The sequence below is a fragment of the Drosophila mojavensis genome, unplaced genomic scaffold, assembly GCF_018153725.1.
Source record: "Drosophila mojavensis isolate 15081-1352.22 unplaced genomic scaffold, ASM1815372v1 contig_16, whole genome shotgun sequence".
Lineage (NCBI taxonomy): Eukaryota > Metazoa > Arthropoda > Insecta > Diptera > Drosophilidae > Drosophila > Drosophila mojavensis.
In genome coordinates this window covers 10610160-10621551 of record NW_025318693.1, presented here as the reverse complement: position 1 = coordinate 10621551, position 11392 = coordinate 10610160, and the positions used below count along the sequence as shown (strand labels likewise).

Genomic DNA, 11392 nt, shown 5'->3' with positions numbered 1-11392 from the left:
ATTCGTTTCAAGATGCCGTACAAAACGTTTTTACTTTTAATTGGGAAATAATTTTGAGATTTTTTTCAGAGCTAGAAAGAATTGTTTTAAATTGGAAAATACTTGGGAAACTTAACTTTCATTGTGTCTAAAACTTCATCCAAATTCCATCTGAGTTCACCTCACTTGAATCGCACATTATTCTGCAGCAGCTCGAGCAGCTGCTCCTCGGGCGCCTTCCACTTGCACTGCGGATATTTGTATGTGCAGTAGTGCGGATTGGCTATGCTCCATCTGAGCTCACCTCACTTGAATCGCACATTATTCAGCAGCAGCTCGAGCAGCTGCTCCTCGGGCGCCTTCCACTTGCACTGCGGATATTTGTATGTGCAGTAGTGCGGATTGGCTATGCGGCCCGCTTCGATGGCCTGACGCAGTGCCGATTGCTCCAGCCAGGAGAGCAGCCAGGACCAGTTGACGGCACCATCAACCATCAGCTCCAAGTCGGAGGCCTGGCCACTGCGCACACTCTCGCCCGCTCTGTGGGTCAGCGTGCAAATGGATTTGAGCAGGCACACGGGCAGATTGATGTCGTTCTCCAGAAAGGTGCGTTCGATGGTGCTCAGCAGGCTGGGCAACCCAGTCTCTGTGCGTGAATGTGGTATGAGTATAGTATTTAGGTTTACTTATAGTTATTCGACTTACCCACTTTTTCGCCGCTGGCATTGCGATAAATCAGCTTAAAGTTATCGAAGAGCTGCAGGAAACTTTGCTCCTCATCGAGCAGGCGGCGCTCTGCGTGCTCACCGGAAGCCTCGCTCTTGCCAGCCGGCACTATTGTCTCCAGGCCCATGCTGCGTATGAGATGACCCACTGCGAAGCCGCCAGCGGCCACCAGGCCACAGCTCAGGATGGCAGCAGAGTTGACGATAACCAGTGGCTGCAATGGGTAAACAAACGAGGGAAAATACACTCAGAGAAATGATTTTAAGACTACCTCAAATATATGTACATATATAAACTCAAATATTTCCACAGTCCAAACAAAAGCAAGAAAACGTTTAGGCATTTGAGCTAGATTTTAGTTGAGGTAAAAAATACCTATAATTTTCTTTGAGTGTATCATAAAATGGATTCTTCAAACTACTTACTCGAGGCGGTGCATTGGGTTTGCGTTTGATCGGCACCTCCACAAATGGCATCAGATAGTTCAGACCCAGCGCCAGGTCTTTGTCAACGCTATCGAAGGATATGAGACGGAATCCTTGATTGTTTTTCTGCTGCTTGTGGCTGCTTGAAGCTGTGGCGCCTCTACCATCATGCTGCGTCTCTTCGGACTCGCCTGCCACGCAACTGGACAGGATGAGGCACGATATAATCAAATATAGGAACTGCATGCTTCCGGCTGGCCGCGTCTGCTCCGTTGTGTAGCTGTCGCAGATTTGAAATCCATTTCGACTGACGGCGTCTTGGTTAGTTACGGCACGTCCGTAATTTTTGCTAGTCGCCGCTTCGCTGCCTCTTGGCTGTGATAATTTGAGTCGCATTTGAGCTCCACTTGCTGCTGCCACTCTGTGGCTGTTGCGCAGCCGTGACATAAGCTCCAACTAAGCTGAGGTGCGACAACGTTTTGTTTCTAGCGCCTCAATTGAGGAAGCAGCAGTTACTAAGGTAAACACTAAACGCCGATTGGCGCAAGTTCCCATCATTATAAATTGACAGAGACGGAAACACTCTCTCACTCTTAAATCAAATCAAAGTATGGCACAAAAGATTGATTTAAATGTGTTTTTTACGTTGGCTTATAACCTTATTGTATAGAAAATGTGGAATGGATATACAGCAGAGAATAGCAGGCGAGATTGAGAAAAATCTGGAAGGCAATGTGTGTCATATATGACTAATTTAATTTTCATCTCAACACTGGCATAGAGACCCAAGGTGAATTCCCAATATTCTTATGACATATTGAGAATCGAGAATTTAAATTTAATTTTTTGTAATTAAAAAATTTTGTATTTGGAATATTAAAGTCTAAAAAAACATTATTATTCTATATTTTTAATAAACAACAATAGAATTAAGTTCAAAAATCAATATTAAATAATTTGTGTATATAGATAAAAATATCGTTTTTATAACAATTTAATATATTTTTTAAATTTTACAAATAAAAAAAAATAAATACAAATATATATAAGCAAATAAATAATTAACAACTAAAGAACTAAGCAGATCGATATCCCTTCAAGTACTGCAACATAGTTGGCCAAGATCTGTGCAGGAGGCTGCCCGAGAGCTGGGGCCAGCTGCAGCTGCGGTAGGCGTGGCTACAGCTGCGGCTGCTGCGTGCCACATCAATGGCGCTGTAGACGGCTGTGCCATTCAGATAGGTGTCCAGCCAGCGGGAGCTGTGGGCAGCAGGGGATCAGCTAAATGGAAGACTTGCAAGTACAGTAAATACTCACTGGGCGAGAACATCGACGAGCCTGGCGGCTGTTGGCCAGCTTGGACTGGGCTGCTGCAGCTGTGCCGCATTCTGCTGCAAGTAGTGGCAAATGGCGCGTTGTGCACAGACGGAGACATCGATGCTGTGCTCGTCCAACTGTGACTCCAGCACCTGTGCCAGGCTGCGCACTGTAAGGGAGAGGGCGAGTGGAGGGAGAGAGTAAACTCAATAATGGACACTCATTAGCTACAGGGCTACTCACTGCCACGTCTGCTCTCGTGTTGCTTGGCACTGTAGCCGTAGGCATAGCCATTGCTATAACCGTAGCCATTTGCACTGCTGATGGAGGTAAAGACCAGGGGCGCCAGCACCAGACGTACAACTCCGGCTATAATCGCGCCGGCGGCCACTATTAGCGCCGTGTTGAGCAGCGCTGTGGTGCGCAGATTGAGCAGACCCTGGACGGCATCGCGGGCCAGCTGCATGCTGCGCTTCACGGGCACCTTGACCATGGGAATTATGAACTCCATTTCGACGCTGACATCCTCGCCGCTGGCATTGAAATGAAAGCCGCGTGCCTGACGCCTCTCGCCCTCGTCTCTGGCCACACTCTCCTCGCGCGGCTCGAAGTCGTGGAAGCGCAGCTGCCTGACACTCGCATTGTTGTAGTAATGGTCGCCGTAGGCGTTGGGCGTGGCCTCATGGCCCAGCAGCTGAAAGATGACGCCCAACAGGCCCAGACTTAAGGCCCAATGTTGATGCATTCTGAACGGCTATGCGCGTGCTGCTCGCTCCGAGTCTCGAGTGCCACTGAGCGCAGGCCCAGCCGTCACTTAGCTCTTTGTAGCGACTCTCTCGGCAGTCTCTGTGTGGCATGTAATGCCATGTAAGTGTCGCATGAATTTCATGGCTCTTGGCTCTGTCATCAAGATACTATGTGACAAATTCATTAAACTAAAGCGAACAAATTAAGTGGAATACTTCGGAGACGGCAAAGCGAAGCGATTCGAGTGGGGTAAAGTTGGGTAGAGGCTGAGATTATGTGGGATCAGCTGGCTGAGATAACATGCAAATTCGTTGTCAAAGCCCTGGCGAGTGCGAATGCGTTTGATCTGCTCATGGCATAAGGTTAGACAAACATGGAACTGCCAGTCAAAACGGTAGCAGCAATTGGTGGCATCAACAGAGCGTAACGAACGGTAGCACTGGTACTGGTATGTTGTACTCGAATATTTGTGTGTGAGTGTGTGGGTGCTTGCAATTTGTGTGTGCACTGTTTACTATTATATAATGCGCGCCTCAAAGGCTAGATAAACAACACTTTTTCGATTAATCCACATTTTATGCAATGAATGATAGTTGGGTAACATCAAAGTCACAAGAACGGTTTATTTACATACCCCGATTTTGGCTGTGGCCAAGGTCAACATGAATATGACCCCCATTTCAGTTTCAGTTTAAAATGTGCATATGTATGTGACTGCATGTAGGTCTATATGCGGTAGTGCCTGAGGCAGAGACATTCTAAGGTAGAGTCACTACCAGGTATTCTCCGCTCTACTTTAACTCTCAAGAAATATGAGCGATGCTCATTAGTTAAGGGTAGAGTCCTTCTAGGTATCTTTGTAAATGATCAGCTCTTCTGTACGATTCTCATCTACTACTATGGGATTATCATCAATTAAAGATTTCTTTTAGAACCGAGAATTTATAAACTCACTGACTACCTTCCTACTTGTATTCAAACAACATTCGATTTTGAGATTAAAATTTGTGCGGTTTTTATTTTGTATAATGCGAAACTAATTATTATCTGAAGATTTGGCTAAAACTTAAAAAAATGGATCAAATAAAAATTTCGATACGACTACGTACTGAACCTCTCGGTTTTACTAGCTGAAAATCGTACTTTCTTGGAGCTTAGGGAAACTTTCGATGTGACCTTTTGGAACTGTTTGGCAGTCGGCGGATAGGCAGCTCGGTTGAGGCGCTGATGTCGCGCATCGTATAGCTGACTATCTTTGCGATCTTTCTCCAAAGTAGTCGCTGCCTGAGATTCGCTATTGTATCCTCCCTTCTGGCGGGGCTTTGTTGACCCGGGTGCTGGTTTCTTTTCTGTCTTCTTGGGCGGATTGCGCATTCTGGGCGGCTTTGGCTCCTGATGCACGAAGCCCTTGCCAAAGATCCAAGGGAATCTGTCTTTGCGCTCGCCTATAACGCAGCCGCCGTACTGCACGTAGGCGTTGGGCGGATGCGGATACATGGTGGGCAGGGCCCAGTCGTTCTCATTGTACTGCGTCTCTGCGTTGGTCCTGTGACTGACCTTTAGCCGCTCCGGATGCATTAGACCCGCTGGCGGCGTTACGCCAAAATCGAATTCGGCTTCGCTGTCCGTGGTATCTGAGAGCACCAGCTCGTTCTCGCAGTTGTGCAACTCACGCTTCGCGCACTGCCGCTGCAACTCATCCACCAGCTGCTTCTTGTCGATGAAGCTGCGGCAGTAGCACTGCATCACGGGCCTGTGGCACTTGCACTTGCTGAAGCCCATGTTCTTGAGGCATCGCTTCAGTTCCCGCACCTTCTTCAGCAGCGGATTCTTCACGATGCGAAATTGCACAGGCTTCATATTCGCATAGGGATTGGCGGCCCGCTTCAGCGTATCTGGATCCTTGAGCGGTCGCAGTGTGATGAGATACTCGTCATTCTTCTTCTCGATGTGCAGAGTCGGCAATTGCACCAAATCCTCTGGCTTTTCCGCCATCTCGTGGCTTGGCTTTGGCTTCTGTTTGTGATACGACATATATTTCGATATGGGTATACTGTCAACGGGATAATCCTTGAGGAAGTAGCCCATCAGCTCGCGTATGGACCGGCGTATGGCGCCGGGTCGCCAGCCGGGCAGCTTCGCCAACGGATTGTCCGTCCAGAGCCAGCCCATGTGGCCGGGCACCATGCGTCCATCATCGAAACAATTGGTGTGGCCCAGTCGGGGATGGGCCAGCTTATCCATGGGCGCATAGACCTTGGACTTGACATTAAATTTGGGTTGCGCCTTGCGTCTCTTTGTCTTCTTGGGCTCGGCACAAGGATCTGACATTTTATTCGAGTATTTTCGGTGCTTCTTCGATGCTTTGGCCAGCTTGCAGGCCTCATCGCAGATTTGCTTGATCTTCAGCTTCTTATCCGAGTCATCTTCGCCAACTTCGAAAAGTTTCTGCATTTCCGCGAAAATACTAACCAAGTCTGTAGGCAACTTCTTTGATGAAGTCTTGTTGCACGGCTGTATACTTTTGCATTTCTTAATGCTCTGCTTAAGCGATTTGTAATCGCTCACAATCGATTCGAATGCTTCCTCGGTTTTGGATTCAGAGCCAAAATCGCGGCAGGTGTTGGTGTTGGAGATTTTCGATTCGCTGCTTTTCTGCTGAAAGAAGTCAACGATGATGTCCTTGGCCGTGGCCGACTCATCATACTCCTTCTCCGTGAATATGGGCAGCGGCTTGTAGCCACAGTGTGGACATGCCGCTATCTGGGGCAGCCAGGACACATCCGCGTGGCACATGAGGCACGAGCGTTCCGGCTTCACGCCCATCTGCTTCAGCTTTGGCGCCGAGGCTTGCGAGCACATGCGATTCACATTGCCTTCCCCCAAATAGGATCGCGAAGCGAATGAGAATTGATGGCCGGGTCCGGCCGATGCCTCAATCTTCAAGCAGCCATCGTCGGATTTGTCGGCGCTGTAGACATTGTAGGGCCCAGCCACGTCGATCAATTTGCGCGACCGCAACTAGAACCACCCGAAACCGAAGCGATCAGTGTTTGACCTGGAACGAATGTAGCTACTCACCTCGTCACCGCCACAAGTTCTACTATTGTTATTGGATGTTTCACAAAAGTCGTTTGTATCGTCCGACTGATCACCAATGCTAACGAAGCCCTGGCATGGATCGGAAGAGGTTTCTGCAGAGCTATCTGTATCCTCCCCCATTGAAACGCCAGTGCAGTCATCGTCGTCGTCGCCGTCATCGTCGGTTTCGTCATCGCTGCAAAGGTCCATGTCCGTGTCCATTACTCTATTGAATTTCAGGCGTCATCGGCTTTTTTGTTGGCTTCCAGGCTCCAGCCAGCAGCCGTGGAGCTTACTTACTCTTCCATGCTTTGACACTTCATGGTCATCGAGAGGCGTACTGTGCACATGCCCACGGTACAGCCCTTACATGTCAGCTCTACTTCTGTGGTATAGACAACCTCTTCAGTTGTGTTGATCATCCGCAGTATGACACTGTCTGGCGGGGCAAAGCAGCCGCGTCCTGGGCATCGAATAGTGAAAGAGTTTCACAAGTCATAAAACGAAAAAAACTTAGATCCACTGCTTACCGATTTCCTTATTCATGTACTTAACAGACAGATTGATGCCATCCGTTAGCGCCTTATCCAGACACTCTGGCTGCATTGAGAATCGAGCGCTCGGCTCAGACGGCATACAGTTGACACCGATGCGATTCGAGCACAAGACCGGAGTGCAGCCCTTGCAAATGACCACGTTCATTTGCAGTTGGTCTCGCTCCTCAAAGTCGCGGCCGGGCATGTAGAGCTTCATGCAGATCATGTTGGCCACGAAACACCGGAACTTGTCCTTGTCAGGCTTGACCTTCTTCTTGCCCTTGCCACTCGGCCCGCACATGGCGTCGATGTCAACGTTGGCGTCCTTCTCGGCCTCCTTGGCCATTTGCAAGCGAAACGCTGGGCCGCAGCACATATTCTTGTCCGGCTTACCTTTCTTATCCTTGTTATCATTGTTTTGCGGATTCTGTCTGGTTGAACAGCGTATATAGTTCTCCTTATCCCTGCTCAGCTCGTTCGATGCCCAGCAGCATGGTGCCTTCGACATTGTGCTAAGTACGCGTTGTCTACGAATAAGTGAAACTGAATAAAAAATAAATATATATATATATATATATATATTATAATTTTGAAATACGGTAGCTACAGTTAATTTCAATTTCAAATACACGAATTACAATTTCGATGCTATAAATTTTTATTCGCTCGAGCCTGAAAGCCAACGCGTTGAAATTTCAATAGAGTATGACTAAAATTTTGAACTGCTCCGACCAAGTAATTTTTGAATGTCTCATGGCTCACTTTGATCAACTGAAAGTCTTGGCATAGCCCTTAGAGCAATTATATGCTAACATTTATTCTTATGAATTATGAAATATATATATTATCATTAGGTATGAATATATGTATTTGATCTGTAATAAATATGGAATTTACTAGGAATATTTACATTATGCCCCGAGCCATTCCTAACCATTGCACAACTTTTAATAATTTGCGAATTTTTTGCAAACTTTTTTTTTGATGTTCACTCAAATTATCAAATTTCTTCGCAACTACAGATGCGTGTCATAATCAGATATCTCTATGCAAATTATTTTGCTTGTGTAACTCAATTGCTCAATTTGACAAAGTCGTGCACAATTTCGTTTTGCATATTTTTTTATTTATTCATGATTTCGACTTGTAAAATGTTTCCTTAAATTACATAAAATATAATATTCAACTTAAAATCTGCACACTGCTGGCTGCTTCGCTCTGCTGACCCATTGACCACAGTGCTCTTTTCTCCAATCGTGTTTACAACAGATTCGTGAGATTTTTCCTTTACTTAAAATTTCATTTCTTGATTCTAGTTCTAGTTTCTATTAGTTTGCTTTGAGCCAGGTGGGCTTGCCGCTGTATGGATCGAAACCGCCTCGAAAGATTGCAGTATCGGCTCCACCCTTTAGCCGGCCCTTGGACTTATCTGCTGCCTTGGGCTTGTCTGTCTTACGTCTGTTGATCATTTTGGGCGGCTTTGGCTCCTGATGCACGAAGCCCTTACCAAAGATCCAGGGGAATCTGTCCTTGCGTTCGCCTATAACGCAGCCACCGTACTGCACCTGGGCGTTGGGCGGATGCGGATACATGGTGGGCATGGCCCAGTCGTTCTCATTGTACTGCGTCTCACAGTTCACCCGATCGGGTCGATTGCAGCGCTCCGGCTTGACGATGCCCGCCGGCGGCGTCACTCCAAACTCCAATTCGTTGTCGCTGTCGCTCTCGCTGAGGTCCGAGTAGACGAAGGTGTCGCTGACATCCTGCCAGCCTTGCTCTGCGCTCAGAATTTTCACATCTTCGACGAGTAGCTTCTGGTCGATATGACTGCGACAGAAGCAGCGGGACACCGGCTGATGGCAGGTGCACACATCATAGCCCCTGTCGTTGAGGCCGAGCTTGATGTTGCGCTTGCCGGTCGCGATTGGATCCTTGGAAATGCGGAAGACGACTGGCTTCATATTCGCATACGGATTGGCAGCCACAGCCAAAGTCTTCGCATCCTTGAGCGGCCGCAGGGTGATGGTGTACTCGTCGTGCTTCTTGACTATATGCAGCGTCGGATGCTGTATGAGGGGCTCCTCGACAGCGCACTTGTCCGGCTCCTTGCGGGTGCGATAGTGAAAGCGCGAGTTCACAATCTTGTCTGCGGGGTAGTCCTTCAGGAAGTAGGCCATTAGCTCCCGTATTGACTTCTTGATGGCGCCCGGCTTCCAGCTTTTGTGATGGGCTGCCAGCTCGCTCTTGGTCCACATCCAGCCCATGTGGCAGGGCACTCGGCCGCTGCCCTGCGAGCAGGTGTGATGGGTGTTTGGCTGCCGAATCGTATCCTTGCGCACCAGGAACGTATAGCTAAGGGCGAGAGGGGGGCTGCCATTGATCTCTCTACCCCAATGGATGGTCTCGGTGGCAACTTACCGCTTGGACTTGCGACGTTTGCTCTTCCGTGTCACACACTTGGATTTCTTCTTCCGTTTGGTTGGCACACACTCCTCCATTTCCCTAAGCAGCTTCTTAATTGACGCCGACCGTTGGCGACCCTTCTTGCCCTTCCGTGTGATCTCAGCGCACTGCTTTAGCACATTGTCGGCCACCTCCTTGGCTGACGGCTTGCCGCCGACCACCTTCTGCATATCGGAGAAGATCTTGAGCAGATGCTCGCGATGTTGCGACGGTGTCGATGGCGTCTTCTTCGGCGATAGGGGCCGCGCAGGCGACTTGCTTTCCGGCGACTTGGGCTTCGTATCGACCATATTATCGCAGAGCTGCTGGATGCGGCAGCGAGTGCAGACACGTCCCCCCTTGCAGGTGCAGGTCTTGGTGATCTTCGTAGCGCTGCATGACGCTGGATCGACGTTGCTGCACGTGAAGCGACTTCTCTGGCTGGACTCACTGCTCACGCGCGTGTGGAGCATGTGATCGCGCAGGACATCCGCTGCGGTGGCCGTCTCATCGAACGGCTCCTCGCTGGGCTGCTCCAGGTCGCAGCGCTTGTAGCCGCAATACGGGCAGGCGGCAAACTTGGGCAGCCACGTGATGTTGGCATGGCACACGGAGCACAGCAGCGGGGGCGTGTACTTGGCGGTGGTCAGCTCCGGTGCCCTGATGATGGGACAGGCGCCCAGGGCGCGCCTGCGCACTTCCTGCAGCTCCTCCAGCTGTTGGGGCGAAAGAGGGGCATCGAATTCTGGTTTGTCCTTTTCGATGTTTCGATCCTGGTACAGCGAGCTGTCGCTGGAATCGTATGAGCTGCTGCTGTCGCTGCTTGCATCATATCGAACGCACTGGCATTGCCTGGACCGTTCATGCCCCGACGGTGGAGTGGGCACACGCTCCCTGTCTATTTGCAGATCCACCAGCAGCTTCTTCAGCATTTTACGTTCACGTTCCTTGGTTGGATCCATTGCTGGCGGTGTCTTCGCACCGCGCACCCCACAGCTACATTCCTTGCCAGCCGGCGGGTTTTCGTTATGCGTGCAGTTAAAGGGTGCCCCGGCCTGCGACATAAGGCGCTCGTCTGTGATACAGGTGGTGCCCGCGCACTTCCGGGAACGACCCAGCGTGAATATTATGTCACGCGGGTTCACTGACTTGTCCTGAGGCCGGCAGACATCATAGCAGCCAAAGGGAAGCAGGCGGGCGCTGAGGGGAAACAGAACAGAGAAATGATATGGATATTTCCCCTGTCGCTCGGCAATCGCTACTCACTCAAGATCCGGATCGACGGAGCTGATGTTGATTTTCAGGTGAAGGTGACCCATGCGCCTTTTGCCCTTTTCCAAGGTGATGTTCAGGCTCTCAGTGCAGGAGAAGGTGGGATCCGCCAGCATGCGCAGCAGTCCAGTCGAAGGTCTGCAGGTGCCGCAGCCGAACAAATTGCCATTTTCGTAAACGGTTACGCAGATGCCCTTGGAGCTCAGGGAGCCAACCAAATCGCAGGGACTAGCCACAAAGGTGCTAATCGGATTATTTGGAAAATATTCGGTTACCACTCGATCTGGGGACAGCTCCAAGAACTCATTGTATAGACGCACTCTATAGTTATACGGACTCTCCTCCCCCTCGACAACGGGTAGACTTGATTGCAGCACAATAATATTGAACGCATAGCATTGCTTAAGGTTATCCATAATGAAGCATTTGATTTATATGATTCCACAACTGGATGTTCGGCTAATGGTAATTTATATGAAATTTGCCAATAATTATATATAATTTGTAAAAATATATATTTAAAAAAATAATTTTTTTTCATTCATATAAAATTTGCTGCTTGGAAAAACTGATCTACTATAATTGACTTGAAATGAAATGAATAAACATAAATAAAAAGCATGCTAAGTTCAGAATCGGAAAAAAATATATTCGAAAAAATTGTATATCCGTGAACTAGATGTCGACATAAACATAGTTTCTCTCGGCTCCTGCAAAGAGCTTGAGGGATTTTAAGATCTGTTAAAGATCATAATTGTTATTAAACATCTTTGTATGAATCTACAGAGTATTCAGATAACAATACACCAAGAATATAGCTAACCATTAATTTATGGCTTTGCTGGCCTTTTAATCTTCCGCCGTATT

At 48.5% G+C, this 11392-nt stretch overlaps 4 protein-coding genes across 5 annotated transcripts; all 4 read right to left on the bottom strand.

Moving 5' to 3' along the window:
* Window position 1: 1 nt before the first annotated feature.
* Window positions 2-2017, bottom strand: LOC6572778. Its single transcript, XM_044007361.1, has 3 exons — window positions 1131-2017; window positions 685-919; window positions 2-625 (listed from the first exon to the last, which is right to left on the bottom strand). The coding sequence occupies exons 1-3, from the start codon at window positions 1575-1577 to the stop codon at window positions 285-287; spliced, it is 1023 nt and encodes a 340-aa protein (XP_043863296.1). The 5' UTR covers window positions 1578-2017; the 3' UTR covers window positions 2-284.
* Window positions 2018-2193: 176 nt separating this feature from the next.
* On the bottom strand, window positions 2194-3436 carry LOC122756808. The gene is made up of 3 exons (XM_044007362.1): window positions 2721-3436; window positions 2448-2616; window positions 2194-2390 (listed from the first exon to the last, which is right to left on the bottom strand). Exons 1-3 carry the CDS (start codon window positions 3190-3192, stop codon window positions 2207-2209), a joined length of 825 nt encoding a protein of 274 aa, XP_043863297.1. The 5' UTR covers window positions 3193-3436; the 3' UTR covers window positions 2194-2206.
* Window positions 3437-4184: 748 nt separating this feature from the next.
* On the bottom strand, window positions 4185-7491 carry LOC6572779. 2 transcript variants are annotated; one of them, XM_044007360.1, is made up of 5 exons: window positions 7419-7491; window positions 6806-7338; window positions 6576-6738; window positions 6276-6471; window positions 4185-6215 (listed from the first exon to the last, which is right to left on the bottom strand). In XM_044007360.1, exons 2-5 carry the CDS (start codon window positions 7317-7319, stop codon window positions 4296-4298), a joined length of 2793 nt encoding a protein of 930 aa, XP_043863295.1. In that variant the 5' UTR covers window positions 7320-7338; window positions 7419-7491; the 3' UTR covers window positions 4185-4295. The 2 variants fall into 2 exon arrangements, with proteins under 2 accessions (XP_043863295.1, XP_001998885.2); XM_001998849.4 differs by lacking the exon at window positions 7419-7491 and having other exon boundaries at window positions 6806-7354.
* Window positions 7492-7915: 424 nt separating this feature from the next.
* Window positions 7916-11125, bottom strand: LOC6572780. The gene is made up of 3 exons (XM_001998850.4): window positions 10520-11125; window positions 9230-10453; window positions 7916-9163 (listed from the first exon to the last, which is right to left on the bottom strand). The coding sequence occupies exons 1-3, from the start codon at window positions 10939-10941 to the stop codon at window positions 8140-8142; spliced, it is 2670 nt and encodes an 889-aa protein (XP_001998886.1). The 5' UTR covers window positions 10942-11125; the 3' UTR covers window positions 7916-8139.
* Window positions 11126-11392: the final 267 nt, after the last annotated feature.